Source organism: Salvelinus namaycush, chromosome 19 (assembly GCF_016432855.1).
Source record: "Salvelinus namaycush isolate Seneca chromosome 19, SaNama_1.0, whole genome shotgun sequence".
NCBI lineage: Eukaryota > Metazoa > Chordata > Actinopteri > Salmoniformes > Salmonidae > Salvelinus > Salvelinus namaycush.
This window is the reverse complement of record NC_052325.1, coordinates 1,222,362-1,239,245: the sequence shown is the minus strand read 5'-3', so window position 1 is coordinate 1,239,245 and position 16,884 is coordinate 1,222,362. Positions and strand designations below refer to the sequence as shown.

Genomic DNA, 16,884 nt, shown 5'->3' with positions numbered 1-16,884 from the left:
AGCTGGTATTTGGCTGCTAGCTGCTTTAGCTATGGTTTAGCATTGAGCTGGTATTTGGCTGTTGGCTGCTGTAGCTATAGTTTAGCATTGAGCTGGGAGTCCTTCATAGTATAGCTGTGATGCAGATCACATTAATCTGGGGTTGGAGGCTGAGGGATTTGACGAGAAAAGGCATTGAAGGTTCCGCACACACAGTGGGCCTAAGGAGGATTTACACGTGGGACAACTAACTAACGTCATTTATAAGTCAGTTAGTGGTTTGGAGTAGTCTGACAGGGCATTAAAACACCATAGCTGTCTCAGATGTGTGTGTGTTTGTGTGTGTGTGTGTGTGTGTGTGTGTGTGTGTGTGTGTGTGTGTGTGTGTGTGTGTGTGTGTGTGTGTGTGTGTGTGTGTGTGTGTGTGTGTGACTTGTCTCTCTCCCAGACAACCAGTCTGCTGAGAAGCTCTGACGCTTAAAGGGTAGGGCAGGTGAGAGAAATGTTCCCCTTCTGAAAGAGTGAGCGTGTGAAAGTAAACGAACACATATCGAGGGGGGGGGCACATCTGCACACAGACTTGGCCCAGGTCGCGATAGACTACAGCCTACCTCAGAGGAAAAAGCTTTCTCTCTCTGTCACACACACACACACACACACACACACACACACACACACACAGCGTAAACAAGGCCAGGGCTCTACGTGTGTAACTGTACCGTGGGAGAAGGCAGAGCAGAAAACCACTAGGCTGACAACAGATGTTGATTGGCAGAAAGTAATTCAGTCCTTTAGGAAGAGTTAACATGTGGAGACACGTTAACTTAAAGCAAAATAGCACACTATTACCTATACAATACATTACCCTCTATAATACAAACCCTATACAATACATTACCCTCTATAATACAAACCCATATATAATACATTACCATATATAATACATTACCCTCTATAATACATTACGCTCTATAATACACTACTCTATATAATACATTACCCTATATAAACAAACCCATATATAATACATTACGCTCTATAATACACTACTCTATATAATACACTACCCTATATAATACACTACCCTCTATAATACATTACCCTATATAATACACTACTCTATATAATACACTACTCTATATAATACACTACCCTATATAATACACTACTCTATATAATACATTACCCTATATAATACACTACTCTATATAATACACTACCCTATATAATACACTACCCTATATAATACACTACTCTATATAATACATTACCCTATATAATACACTACTCTATATAATACACTACCCTATATAATACACTACTCTATATAATACATTACCCTATATAATACACTACTCTATATAATACACTACTCTATATAATACATTACCCTCTATAATACAAACCCATATATAATACATGACCCTCTATAATACACTACCCTATATAATACATTACCCTATATAATACATGACCCTCTATAATACACTACCCTATATAATACACTACTCTATATAATACATTACCCTATATAATACACTACTCTATATATACAAACCCATATATAATCATTACGCTCTATAATACAAACCCATTATAATACATTACCCTCTATAATACAAACCCTATATAATACATTACCCTATATAATACACTACCCTATATAATCCACCCTATATATACAAACCCAAATACAATACATTACGCTATATATACACTACCCTATTAATACACTACTCTATAATACATTACCCTATATAATACATTACCCTATATAATACATTACCCTATATAATACACTACCCTAATAATACATTACCCTCTATAATACATTACGCTCTATAATACACTACTCTATATAATACACTACCCTCTATAATACACTACCCTATATAATACATTACCCTCTATAATACAAACCCATATATAATACACTACCCTATATAATACACTACTCTATATAATACATTACCCTCTATAATACAAACCCATATATAATACATTACCCTATATAATACACTACCCTATATAATACACTACTCTATATAATACATTACCCTATATAATACACTACCCTATATAATACACTACTCTATATAATACACTACCCTCTATAATACACTACCCTATATAATACACTACTCTATATAATACACTACCCTATATAATACACTACTCTATATAATACATTACCCTATATAATACACTACTCTATATAATACATTACCCTATATAATACACTACTCTATATAATACACTACCCTATATAATACACTACCCTATATAATACACTACTCTATATAATACACTACCCTATATAATACACTACCCTATATAATACACTACCCTATATAATACACTACCCTATATAATACACTACCCTATATAATACACTACCCTATATAATACAAACCCATATATAATACTACTACTCTATAATACAAACCATATATAATACATTACCCTATATAATACATTACCCTATATAATACACTACTCTATATAATACATTACCCTATATAATACACTACCCTATATAATACACTACCCTATATAATACATTACCCTATATAATACATTACCCTATATAATACACTACTCTATATAATACACTACTCTATATAATACATTACCCTATATAATACACTACCCTATATAATACAAACCCATATATAATACATGACCCTCTATAATACAAACCCATATATAATACATTACCATATATAATACACTACCCTCTATAATACATTACCCTCTATAATACACTACTCTATATAATACACTATCCTATATATACAAACCCATATATAATACATTACCCTTATAATACAAACCCTATATAATACACTACCCTATATAATACACTACCCTATATAATACATTACCATATCATACACTACATATATAATACACTACCCTATATAATACATTACCCTCTATAATACAAACCCATATATAATACACTACCCTCTATAATACACTACCCTATATAATACAAACCCATATATAATACATGACCCTCTATAATACAAACCCATATATAATACATTACCATATATAATACAAACCCATATATAATACATTCCCTATATAATACAATACCCTATATAATACATTACCCTATATAATACACTACCATATAATACAAACCCATATATAATACATTACCATATATAATACATTACCCTATATAATACATTACCCTCTATAATACACTACTCTATATAATACACTACTCTATATAATACATTACCCTATATAATACAATACCCTCTATAATACACTACCCTATATAATACATGTTTGGGAAGGAATCTCCCAAACAGGGAAGGAATCTCACAAACAGGGAAGAATTCACAAACATGGAAGGAATCTCCCAAACAGGGAAGGAATCTCCCAACAGGGAAGGAATCCCCAAACAGGGAAGGAATATCACAAACAGGGAAGGAATATCACAAACATGGAAGGAATCTCCCAAACAGGGAAGGAATCTCACAAACAGGGAAGGAATCTCCAAAACAGGGAACTATGTACTTATATAGGGAAGGAATTCCACAGAGAGGAAAATGGTGTTAGAATGTCTCACTTAGTGGGAACATTCAGCGTGTTGTGTGTGTGTGTGTGTGTGTGTGTGTGTGTGTGTGTGTGTGTGTGTGTGTGTGTGTGTGTGTGTGTGTGTGTGTGTGTGTTGGTGTGTGTGTGGTGTGTGGTTGTTGTCATTCAGTATGTCCATGGTCACAGACACTATCAGCCAACTTCTGACAGGATGGAGTATACCAGCTCTTCTAACAGGATGGAGTATACCAGCTCTTCTAACAGGATGGAGTATACCAGCTCTTCTAACAGGATGGAGTATACCAGCTCTTCTAACAGGATGGAGTATACCAGCTCTTCTGACAGGATGGAGTATACCAGCTCTTCTAACAGGATGGAGTAACCAGCTCTTCTAACAGGATGGAGTAGACCAGCTCTTCTAACAGGATGGAGTAGACCAGCTCTTCTGACAGGATGGAGTAGACAGCTCTTCTAACAGGATGAGTAGACCAGCTCTTCTGACAGGATGGACTAGACCAGATCTTCTGACAGGATGGAGTATACCAGCTCTTCTGACAGGATGAGTAGACCAGCTCTTCGACAGGATGGAGTAACCAGCTCTTCTAACAGGATGGAGTAGACCAGCTCTTCTGACAGGATGGACTAGACCAATCTTCTGACAGGATGGAGTATACCACTCTTCTGACAGGATGGAGTAGATCAGCCTTCTAACAGGATGGAGTATACCAGCTCTTCTGACAGATGGAGTAGACCAGCTCTTCTAACAGGATGGAGTAGACCAGCTCTTCTGACAGGATGGAGTAGACCAGCTCTTCTAACAGGATGGAGTAGACCAGCTCTTCTAACAGGATGGAGTATACCAGCTCTTCTAACAGGATGGAGTAGACCAGCTCTTCTAACAGGATGGAGTAACCAGCTCTTCTAACAGGATGGAGTAGACCAGCTCTTCTGACAGGATGGAGTATACCAGCTCTTCTAACAGGATGGAGTAGACCAGCTCTTCTGACAGGAGTGAGTAGACCAGCTCTTCTAACAGGATGGAGTAGACCAGCTCTTCTAACAGGATGGAGTATACCAGCTCTTCTAACAGGATGGAGTATACCAGCTCTTCTGACAGGATGGAGTAGACCAGCTCTTCTAACAGGATGGAGTAGACCAGCTCTTCTGACAGGATGATAGACCAGCTCTTCTGACAGGATGGAGTATACCAGCTCTTCTAACAGATGGAGTAGACCACTCTCTACAGGATGGGTAGACCAGCTCTTCTACAGGATGGAGTAGACGCTCTTCTAACAGGATGGAGTAACCAGCTTTCTAACAGGATGGAGTAAACCAGCTCTTCTAACAGGATGGAGTATACCAGCTCTTCTGACAGGATGGAGTATACCAGCTCTTCTAACAGGATGGAGTATACCAGCTCTTCTAACAGGATGGAGTATACCAGCTCTTCTAACAGGATGGAGTAGACCAGCTCTTCTAACAGGATGGAGTAGACCAGCTCTTCTGACAGGATGGAGTAGACCAGCTCTTCTAACAGGATGGAGTAAACCAGCTCTTCTAACAGGATGGAGTAAACCAGCTCTTCTAACAGGATGGAGTATACCAGCTCTTCTAACAGCACGGAAAGTAGCGTACTATACATTAATTAGATATGGAAACAAATTACACAAACCTTTCCTACGCACGCCTTTCCTCCAAACGCCTTTCCTCCAAACACCTTTCCTCCAAACACCTTTCCTACAAACACCTTTCCTCCAAACACCTTTCCTACAAATGCCTTTCCTCCAAACACCTTTCCTACAAACACCTTTCCTCCAAACACCTTTCCTACAAACGCCTTTCCTACAAATACCTTTCCAACAAACACCTTTCCTACAAACAACTTTCCTCCAAACACCTTTCCTACAAACGCCTTTCCTACAAATGGCTTTTCTACAAACACCTTTCCTACAAATACCTTTCCTACAAACACCTTTCCTACAAACACCTTTCCTACAAACACCTTTCCTACAAACACCTTTCCTACAAACGCCTTTCCTCCAAACACCTTTCCTACAAACACCTTTCCTACAAATGCCTTTCCTACAAACACCTTTCCTACAAACACCTTTTCTACAAACACCTTTCCTACAAACACCTTTCCTACAAACACCTTTCCTACAAAATGGCTTTTCTACAAACACCTTTCCTACAAACACCTTTCCTACAAACGCCTTTCCTACAAACACCTTTCCTACACACACCTTTCCTACAAATGGCTTTTCTACAAACACCTTTCCTACAAACACCTTTCCTACAAACGCCTTTCCTCCAAACACCTTTCCTACAAACACCTTTCCTACAAATGCCTTTCCTACAAACACCTTTCCTACAAACACCTTTTCTACAAACACCTTTCCTACAAACACCTTTCCTACAAACGCCTTTCCTACAAATGGCTTTTCTACAAACACCTTTCCTACAAATGCCTTTCCTACAAACACCTTTCCTACAAACACCTTTCCTACAAACACCTTTCCTACAAACACCTTTCCTACAAACACCTTTCCTACAAATGCCTTTCCTACAAACACCTTTCCTACAAACACCTTTTCTACAAACACCTTTCCTACAAACACCTTTCCTACAAACGCCTTTCCTACAAACACCTTTCCTACAAACACCTTTCCTACAAACACCTTTCCAACAAACACCTTTCCTACAAACACCTTTCCTCCAAACACCTTTCCTACAAACGCCTTTCCTACAAATGGCTTTTCTACAAACACCTTTCCTACAAACACCTTTCCTCCAAACACCTTTCCTACAAACACCTTTCCTACAAACACCTTTCCTACAAACACCTTTCCTACAAACACCTTTCCTACAAACACCTTTCCTACAAACACCTTTCCTACACACGCCTTTCCAACACACGCCTTTCCAACGCATTTCTCAGTAGTAGGTATTCAAAAGTACCAACAAAACCCAATGTGTTTTTATGGGCTTATTTTGGACCTAAGCGTGTCGCCTGCCTTCCCGCCTAAGTGGACAACGACTCCCATGGTTAAGGGGGCGGAGTCGTGCATCTCGTTCAGTACCTACAGATCTCTGAATTAACTTCATTGATTTTCTCATGGAGTTTTCAGTCAGTAGTGTTTTCATTACATGTACTGTGTCTAAAACCATCCTTTTACAATCTGATGTACCTGTATTTTCGTTTTCTTTGCGTCAGACTCAGTAGAACATATGGTTCAATGAAAGAAAACGATGTAAATACCCACACACACACATATTCTGCTCCTTTTCGGCACCAATTGGTAGATTTAAAAATACTCTGATGTTATTATTTAAGGTTGGGAAAGTATTGATGAATAATATAGAAACAGGTTTGTAGAGCCTTTACACACTAAATATATTGGTAAATAAAAAAAATATACAGTGTTTTGATTCATCCTAACAGTGACAGTTATAAATGTGAGGAAACTAACACTAAAGTGACAGTTATAAACGTGAGGAAACGAACACCAGAGTGACAGTTATAAATGTGAGGAAACTAACACTAAAGTGACAGTTATAAATGTGAGGAAACTAACACTAAAGTGACAGTTATAAATGTGAGGAAACTAACACTAAAGTGACAGTTATAAATGTAAGGAAACTAACACTAAAGTGACAGTTATAAATGTGAGGAAACGAACACTAAAGTGACAGTTATAAATGTGAGGAAACACTAAAGTGACAGTTATAAATGTGAGGAAACGAACACCAGAGTGACAGTTATAAATGTGAGGAAACGAACACCAGAGTGACAGTTATAAATGTGAGGAAACGAACACTAAAGTGACAGTTATAAATGTGAGGAAACGAACACTAAAGTGACAGTTATAAATGTGAGGAAACGAACACTAAAGTGACAGTTATAAATGTGAGGAAACGAACACTAAAGTGACAGTTATAAATGTGAGGAAACGAACACTAAAGTGACAGTTATAAATGTGAGGAAACGAACACTAAAGTGACAGTTATAAATGTGAGGAAACGAACACTAAAGTGACAGTTATAAATGTGAGGAAACGAACACTAAAGTGACAGTTATAAATGTGAGGAAACGAACACTAAAGTGACAGTTATAAATGTGAGGAAACTAACACTAAAGTGACAGTTATAAATGTGAGGAAACACTAAAGTGACAGTTATAAATGTAAGGAAACTAACACTAAAGTGACAGTTATAAATGTGAGGAAACGAACACTAAAGTGACAGTTATAAATGTGAGGAAACGAACACCAGAGTGACAGTTATAAATGTGAGGAAACGAACACTAAAGTGACAGTTATAAATGTGAGGAAACTAACACTAAAGTGACAGTTATAAATGTGAGGAAACTAACACTAAAGTGACAGTTATAAATGTGAGGAAACGAACACTAAAGTGACAGTTATAAATGTGAGGAAACGAACACTAAAGTGACAGTTATAAATGTGAGGAAACGAACACTAAAGTGACAGTTATAAATGTGAGGAAACACTAAAGTGACAGTTATAAATGTAAGGAAACGAACACTAAAGTGACAGTTATAAATGTGAGGAAACTAACACCAGAGTGACAGTTATAAATGTGAGGAAACGAACACTAAAGTGACAGTTATAAATGTGAGGAAACGAACACCAGAGTGACAGTTATAAATGTGAGGAAACAAACACTAAAGTGACAGTTATAAATGTGAGGAAACGAACACTAAAGTGACAGTTATAAATGTGAGGAAACTAACACTAAAGTGACAGTTATAAATGTGAGGAAACGAACACTAAAGTGACAGTTATAAATGTGAGGAAACGAACACTAAAGTGACAGTTATAAATGTGAGGAAACGAACACTAAAGTGACAGTTATAAATGTGAGGAAACGAACACTAAAGTGACAGTTATAAATGTGAGGAAACGAACACCAGAGTGACAGTTATAAATGTGAGGAAACGAACACTAAAGTGACAGTTATAAATGTGAGGAAACGAACACCAGAGTGACAGTTATAAATGTAAGGAAACGAACACTAAAGTGACAGTTATAAATGTGAGGAAACTTACACTAAAGTGACAGTTATAAATGTGAGGAAACGAACACTAAAGTGACAGTTATAAATGTGAGGAAACGAACACTAAAGTGACAGTTATAAATGTGAGGAAACGAACACCAGAGTGACAGTTATAAATGTGAGGAAACGAACACTAAAGTGACAGTTATAAATGTGAGGAAACGAACACCAGAGTGACAGTTATAAATGTGAGGAAACGAACACTAAAGTGACAGTTATAAATGTGAGGAAACGAACACCAGAGTGACAGTTATAAATGTGAGGAAACGAACACTAAAGTGACAGTTATAAATGTGAGGAAACGAACACTAAAGTGACAGTTATAAATGTGAGGAAACGAACACTAAAGTGACAGTTATAAATGTGAGGAAACGAACACTAAAGTGACAGTTATAAATGTGAGGAAACGAACACCAGAGTGACAGTTATAAATGTGAGGAAACGAACACTAAAGTGACAGTTATAAATGTGAGGAAACGAACACCAGAGTGACAGTTATAAATGTGAGGAAACGAACACTAAAGTGACAGTTATAAATGTGAGGAAACGAACACTAAAGTGACAGTTATAAATGTGAGGAAACTAACACTAAAGTGACAGTTATAAATGTATGTGGGTATAACTGACGGTGGTTACTGATTGTGGCTAATATTTAACACGCTACAAATTATTTTTTTAAATACTGTGAAAAGTATAGGCATATAATTAAAGCAATCTAGAACTCCTAAATCAACTCAGTAAGTTTGGCTCTATACATGGCTACAGAAGCCTACAGCTTGGGTTTACACATGTCATCCCTGCAAAGTTATAAGGCCAGCATTCCATTAACTTCACTGCGGAAAAAGTGATCTGTTGATATGACTCAGTTTGCTGCCATATCACTGGTTTCACATTTGTCTCTAGCGATCGTAAGGTTAAAATAGATCGGAAACAATTGGCATTTATATTTACAATTCCCTTATCCAAACAGCTTACTCATTTACCTAAAAAAAAATTGCGTAATTTTTTTTTAAAGACCTCTTATCAACAGCTCTTATCAACAGCTCTTATTAATAGCTCTTATCAATAGCTCTTATCAACAGCTCTTATCAATAACTCTTATCATTGGCTCTTATCAATAGCTCTTATCAACAGCTCTTATCAATAGCTCTTATCAATAGCTCTTATCAATAGCTCTTATCAATAGCTCTTATCAACAGCTCTTATCAATAGCTCTTATCAACAGCTCTTATCAACAGCTCTTATCAATAGCTCTTATCAATAGCTCTTATCAACAGCTCTTATCAATAGCTCTTATCAATAGCTCTTATCAACAGCTCTTATCAACAGCTCTTATCAACAGCTCTTATCAATAGCTCTTATCAATAGCTCTTATCAATAGCTCTTATCAATAGCTCTTATCAACAGCTCTTATCAACAGCTCTTATCAACAACTCTTATCAACAGCTCTTATCAACATCTCTTATCAATAGCTCTTATCAACAGCTCTTATCAATAGCTCTTATCAACAGCTCTTATCAATAGCTCTTATCAAGTAGCAAATTACAATGGAGAATGGTGTCATTAATATATGAAGAAATTTGATGTTCTTCAACTTGGAACCAACAGGTTGCTCCACCTAATTCATCGTTTCATCCAGGTCAGAATATGGTGTGTCTGTAGACACACCTCCTCCATCACACCTTCATTAATATGGTGTGTCTGTAGACACACCTCCTCCATCACACCTTCATTAATACGGTGTATCTGTAGACACACCTCCTCCATCACACCTTCATTTCTTTGATCTCCACGCAAAACGAACAACAGGTGAATAACAGGTGAATAACAGGTGAATAACAGGTGAACAACAGGTGAATAACAGGTGAACAGCAGGTGAATAACAGGTGAATAACAGGTGAATAACAGGTGAATAACAGGTGAATAACAGGTGAACAACAGGTGAACAGCAGGTGAATAACAGGTGAATAACAGGTGAACAACAGGTGAATAACAGGTGAACAGCAGGTGAATAACAGGTGAATAACAGGTGAATAACAGGTGAATAACAGGTGAATAACAGGTGAACAACAGGTGAACAGCAGGTGAATAGCAGGTGAATAACAGGTGAATAACATGAATAACAATATCATCCAGGTCAGAATATGGTGTGTCTGTAGACACACCTCCTCCATCACACCTTCATTAATACGGTGTATCTGTAGACACACCTCCTCCTCCACACCTTCATTAAAACGGTGTATCTGTAGACACACCTCCTCCATCACACCTTCATTTCACACCTCCACCATTTCCCCTTTCCATTTCCCGTTCCATTTCCCCTTCCATTTCCCGTTCCATTTCCCCTTTCCATTTCCCCGTTCCATTTCCCCGCTCCATTTCCCCGTTCCATTTCCCCGCTCCATTTCCCGTTCCATTTCCCCTTCCATTTCCCGTTCCATTTCCCCGCTCCATTTCCCGTTCCATTTCCCCTTCCATTTCCCGTTCCATTTCCCCTTTCCATTTCCCGTTCCATTTCCCCTTCCATTTCCCGTTCCATTTCCCCTTTCCATTTCCCCGCTCCATTTCCCCGCTCCATTTCCCCGTTCCATTTCCCCCACCATAGTGAAGCAGTTGCAGCAGCCCATTACTTTAACTACCGTAACATGGTGCGTCGTCGGGCTGCACAGAACTAGGACCAAATCTAATGACATTTTAAATACATTTTATACCACTGTGTACAAGCCAGAGGAGGAAAATCTATTGTAATGGAATTGAGATGAGACATCTCCTGATGTAAAGTGTGAATACAAACAAAATAAGTTATTTGAGGGAGGATAAATCCATGACCAAAACAACAACATAATTATCCTCTCAAACTGTTGCTTCACATGAAAAAGTCTACACACACACAGAGAGAGAAAACACACACACACACACACACACACACAGAGAGAGAGAAAACACACACACACACACACACACACACACACACACACACACACACACACACACACACACACACACACACACACACACACACACACACACACACACACACACACACACACACACACACACACTCGCGCGGATTCCTGCGGTGCAGCTGTTTACTGCTAGAAATCAACAGATAGAGAAACAGCAGCAGATTTAAGCAGGTGGCTTTTGTTTCACTACAGTGAACACAGTTTCACTACACTACAATTTGGACCAGCAAACACAACAAAACAGACCAAGCCCCTAGTTATTGCAGCAAGGCAAGCCAAAGGAGAAAGGACTGGACTACACTGCAGTAGAAAATACTGACTGGATGGATACTGCTGTCTGTAATTCTGTAATTGACTAACAGTAGCCAATAATTGTTTATTTACCCATATGATGAGCTAGTCTGGTTAAACCAGCCAGAATGAACACCTCTCTCTCTCTCTCTCTCTCTCTCTCTGCCTCTCTCTCTCTCTTTCCCTCTCTCTCTCTCCTTCCCTCTATCTATCTATCTCTCGCTATCTCCCTCTCTCACACACACAGTGTTCAGTCTGGTTAAATTAGGCTAGCTCTTCATGTGGGTATAAATCAAGTAAGGAGAGTAGTACTAGTACTACCAGGCTACCAGGTTACCAGGTTACCAGGTTACCAGACAACCAAGTTACCAGGCTACCAGGCTACCAGGCTAACAGGTTACCAGGCTAACAGGTTACCAGGCTACCAGGCTACCAGGTTACCAGACTACCAGGTTACCAGACTACCAGGCTACCAGGTTACCAGGCTACCAGGCTACCAGGTTACCAGGTTACCAGACAACCAAGTTACCAGGCTACCAGGCTACCAGGCTAACAGGTTAACAGGTTACCAGGCTAACAGGTTACCAGGCTAACAGGTTACCAGGCTAACAGGTTACCAGGCTACCAGGCTACCAGGTTACCAGACTACCAGGTTACCAGACTACCAGGCTACCAGGTTACCAGGCTACCAGACTACCAGGTTACCAGGCTACCAGACAACCAGGTTACCAGGCTACCAGGCTAACAGGTTAACAGGCTAACAGGTTACCAGGCTACCAGGCTACCAGACTACCAGGCTACCAGGCTAAGCTACTGGTTTTCTCCCCCCCAAAGGAAAAGCCTCTGATATCTGATTAGTTCAAAGACTTTCATCATGGAGATAAGATAATACCTTATCATCTGTGACATGGGGTAACTTATCGTAGTATGAACATTTCAAAACCACATAACACCCCTTTGCTTTATGCTCATTCAAAAATGAAAATGGATTGTACGGATAAAGATGAGTAACGTTGCGCTATTACAGCCTACTATGTTATTACGATGATATAAAGTTAAATTATTTATAAAGTGGGTCTATTCGCAAAATGTTAAGATAATGCAGTGTCTTTCAATTACTGTAACATTATCCCATATAACGTCGTGTTATTCCCATGTTATTATTAGCCCACTATCTATATATTTGTTTTTAACGTAAAAAAAAAAAAAAACTACCTTTGAAATATGTTTGAGATTAAATAGAAAACCACATGCCATTCGATTTTTGAAGAGATGGGATCCGTGAAATCTCAATAGACAAGAAAAAAAACAAAAGTTTTCCCATCACCAAACGTTTTAGCATGATTTTTTTTGCCAGTGAGGCTACTGGTCCCCTGTCCTGGATATCTAGAGCAGGTTCATCTGTTACAAACTGCCCCAGTCTCTACAGCTCTCAAGAACATCATCTAATTTAAGGTCAAGCCATTTCAAACGGACAAAAACGAGCACCGGTTCAAGGGACGACTACATACACCCACAACATTTCAAAACGGATCCCGGGCCAAATCCAATGTTGTTTTTGCCCTGTAGGCTACGTCGCGTGCACTCGCTGATACAAATCAGGTTTTGATTGGCTAAACAAACTGTCATTTGACAGCGATCAATTGAAACACTGCCTACGCATTTTAGTCACGAGCTATATGGATTGTTAGGAGTTAAATAGGCTCCTGAGGGGTAATACTGTAACAAGACTTTAAATGATTGTGACAAATAAAATATAAATCATGTCACTAATGGAAATATAAAACCTTATAGTTCCCACTAAACACATTGAAATGAATTAATCACAACATATAAAACACAAATCATTAGACCAAAGACAGGTCTAATTAAATCCAAACATAATCCACTCGTAGAATCAAAGGTTAAATCTGAGAGATTAAGAGAATATATTGGATTTTAATTACAAAAAACTCGAACGCAGATTTTTTAGATTAGCCTCGTGTCAAGTTAAACCGCTGACTGTTCAGTTCTTATCAACAGACGCCGTGATGACAAGAGAAGAACGGGAGCTTGGTCTAGGGCGTCAGGTAGCGTAGCGGTTAAGAGCGTAGGGCCAGTAACCGAAACGACTTCTGGTTTGAGTCTCCAAGCCGACTGGGTGGAAAACCCTGTCGATGTCCCCTTGAGCAAGGCACTTGACCCTACTTGCTCATGTAAATCGCTCTGATTTAAAGCGCGTCTGCTAAATGACATACATGTTTTAAAATTTACTCAATACACTAAAACTGTTTTAAATATAATCTCAATTAATAAAATATTTGATAAATTGGTATGCTATTTAGGCTGTAATTGTATGTTCCTTTTTAAAATCAGAGATGTTTTTGTGTAAAATGAAGATACAACGACGGGCCCCCGGAGAACTAATGGGCTCACGATGATGCCTGCGGCAAGAGGAATAGCCTCCGCTAAATAAGAGTCCGGTTGACAGTTCCGGCGTTTAAAACACATAACACATTGTTCGGCTGTCACTATGCGTCGTTGACTATATGACTGTCTGTAAGGGATAAACATCTTCATGTGTTAACACGGAGATTTTTGACTTGATAGCCTAATCTAAAACATATGGTGACAGACCGAAAGGGGCTTCAATCCACGTCCAAACTAGACTTATAATCATGAGGACTAGACGAGCGTTTCTCTACAATGTATAGGGAAACACATCACTATCTTCTTATTGTCCTAAGGCTTTAGTGTAAAATAGTTATGTAGCCTATTTATGTCAGTTTTAGTCATGTTTCAAATCACACGTTTGCGTGAACATTTGTACATGTTTTGGTTGTTGTAGTAGGGCGGCAAAAGCCCAAATGTATCGCTCCGGGAAAAAACTTACCTTCTTCCCCGATAACTATTTGTGGTAAACACACCGCCAGTAAACATCCACAGAGCCACGGTAATATATCCATTTTCGGAGGTGAAGTTTCACCCTTCCCCAATCCCGGAGAGAAGAACTCGCCGTGAAAGTCTTCTTCCTCGTGCAAAACTGTTTTCTCCGCTCACGAGTAACACGCGTCTCCACCGGGAAGACGTCGGTCTGTGGTTGAGGTGTTCAACACAACGGCGATATCAATTCCCCCTCGCTTAACACTTCTTTTGTTTCTTCTTATTTAAAATGAATAATATTTTTTGCCCCGTTATTTCAATTTAATAATTTAGAAGATTCAAAACTATTGTGGCCACTGCGGCGTTCAGAATCACGGAGAGAAAAAGGACACAATGTCATCCAGATAATATTCAAAAAACAAAGAAATTATGGACCTGTTAAAATTAAAATAAAAAATCTGTATGAATTCATTCATAAATCCGTAGCGGTTTTTAGTCCACGGAATTGATGCTTTCGCTCGCTGATATCTGAAGTGAGTGTTTTGGTTGTCTCCAAACCAGTGAGAAGATATTTATTTTGTATTTCCTTTGGACTTTCTTCCTCCGGCGCATTTACTTGTCCCAAAAAATTTAAACGAAAAGAAAACACAAAAACAAAAAAAAACACAAATCTAAACGAAATAGTCCATTTGTTCAAGGCTCGTACGTAAAAACGATCTTTCATAGAATGCAAACCAAAACGTTCCGTATTGCCGTTATTGCCCAGTGCTCTATAATCTAGACGTAACTCTCCGTTCTCTCTCCGTTCTCTCTCCGCTGTCCAGGCACACAGCTCCTTCCCTCTGCTCTACTCGGGAGTATTCTGGCTTGAGTTTTGAAGGCTCCGTCTTCCAGCAGCGAGAGCGCAGGCAGCCAGCATGTGTATGTAATAACGTTAGAGCGGAGCAGCTATCACATTACAGTCAGCACCTCGACCCGCCTCCCCACAGCCGCTGATTAAAGAGGACCACTCACTGCCCGCTGCAGCTTTCTTTCTTTAAGTTATAAAAAAGACGGACAAGGAACTGGAAAAATAGAAGCGGTGCACACACACACACACACACACACACACACACACACACACAGTCTCATGCCTCATGGGTCGTGAAACACCATGTTGGTGGCTTCATGCAGTAACCACTGGCTGGTTGGTTAAAAAAAGAAGGCCTAGTATTTCTAGAGAGCGGTGGACAAGACACGTATATGCTTAGATATAAATTCTCTATTCTTAGAAAAGAGGAATAGGGCGTTATACCGCCCGCTAGCCACCACTGTCATAGGATTACCAAACAGTTATTCAAAATCATAAGGGAAGTACGGAGATATAACGATGTCAGCAAAAAAAAAAAACACTGAGACGGAGAAAAACATTTATGATAACCTATGAGTTACAAAGTCATTCGGAGTCATTAGTGTCCACTCAAAGAAGAAAAACAAATCATTTTTAGGACACAAACCATTGTATTTGTATGAAATACAGTAGTACTGTACTGTGAAGATGCCGACATTGTGTTACTGCAGTAGTGATAGCTTGGCATGCCAGCTCAGGCAGCGGTAATGTGGTAATGTGTGGCTGCGCTGGTGATTTTAACGCACCACCCCCCTGACAGCATGCCATGTACAGTAGCGTAACAAGGGGATGATAGACTCTAAATAATCAGAATAAGGTGGAAAAAAACAATAAAACAGAACAGGGCTACACAACAACGACAAAAAAAACCTGTCATGAAAGAGACAGAAAGATAGACTAAAGATATATGCCAGATTACAATCAAAACCTCATCTCTTCTATAGGGCTATAAAACACTCACATGTACATACGTCTCACACAGGAGGAGTCGGGACATATGGAACGTAAAACCAGAAGAGATGAGGAGTCGGGACATATGGAACGTAAAACCAGAAGAGATGAGGAGTCGGGACATATGGAACGTAAAACCAGAAGAGATGAGGAGTCGGGACATATGGAACGTCAAACCAGAAGAGATGAGGAGTCGGGACATATGGAACGTAAAACCAGAAGAGATGAGGAGTCGGGACATATGGAACGTAAAACCAGAAGAGATGAGGAGTCGGGACATATGGAGCGTAAAACCAGAAGAGATGAGGAGTCGGG

General features: G+C 39.0%; 1 protein-coding gene across 1 annotated transcript in view; it reads right to left on the bottom strand.

Annotated features, from left to right (window-relative positions):
- Window positions 1-15,640, bottom strand: part of LOC120064512 (neuropilin-2-like) — an 83,520-nt gene extending 67,880 nt beyond the window's left edge. The window contains exons 1-4 of the mRNA XM_039015129.1: window positions 14,740-15,640; window positions 4,895-5,145; window positions 4,542-4,723; window positions 4,274-4,455 (exon numbers count right to left, since the gene is read on the bottom strand). Of these exons, the coding sequence (XP_038871057.1) occupies window positions 4,274-4,455; window positions 4,542-4,723; window positions 4,895-5,145; window positions 14,740-14,812 (688 nt within the window). The 5' untranslated portion in view covers window positions 14,813-15,640. The remainder of the gene's footprint in view (window positions 1-4,273; window positions 4,456-4,541; window positions 4,724-4,894; window positions 5,146-14,739) is intronic.
- Window positions 15,641-16,884: the final 1,244 nt, after the last annotated feature.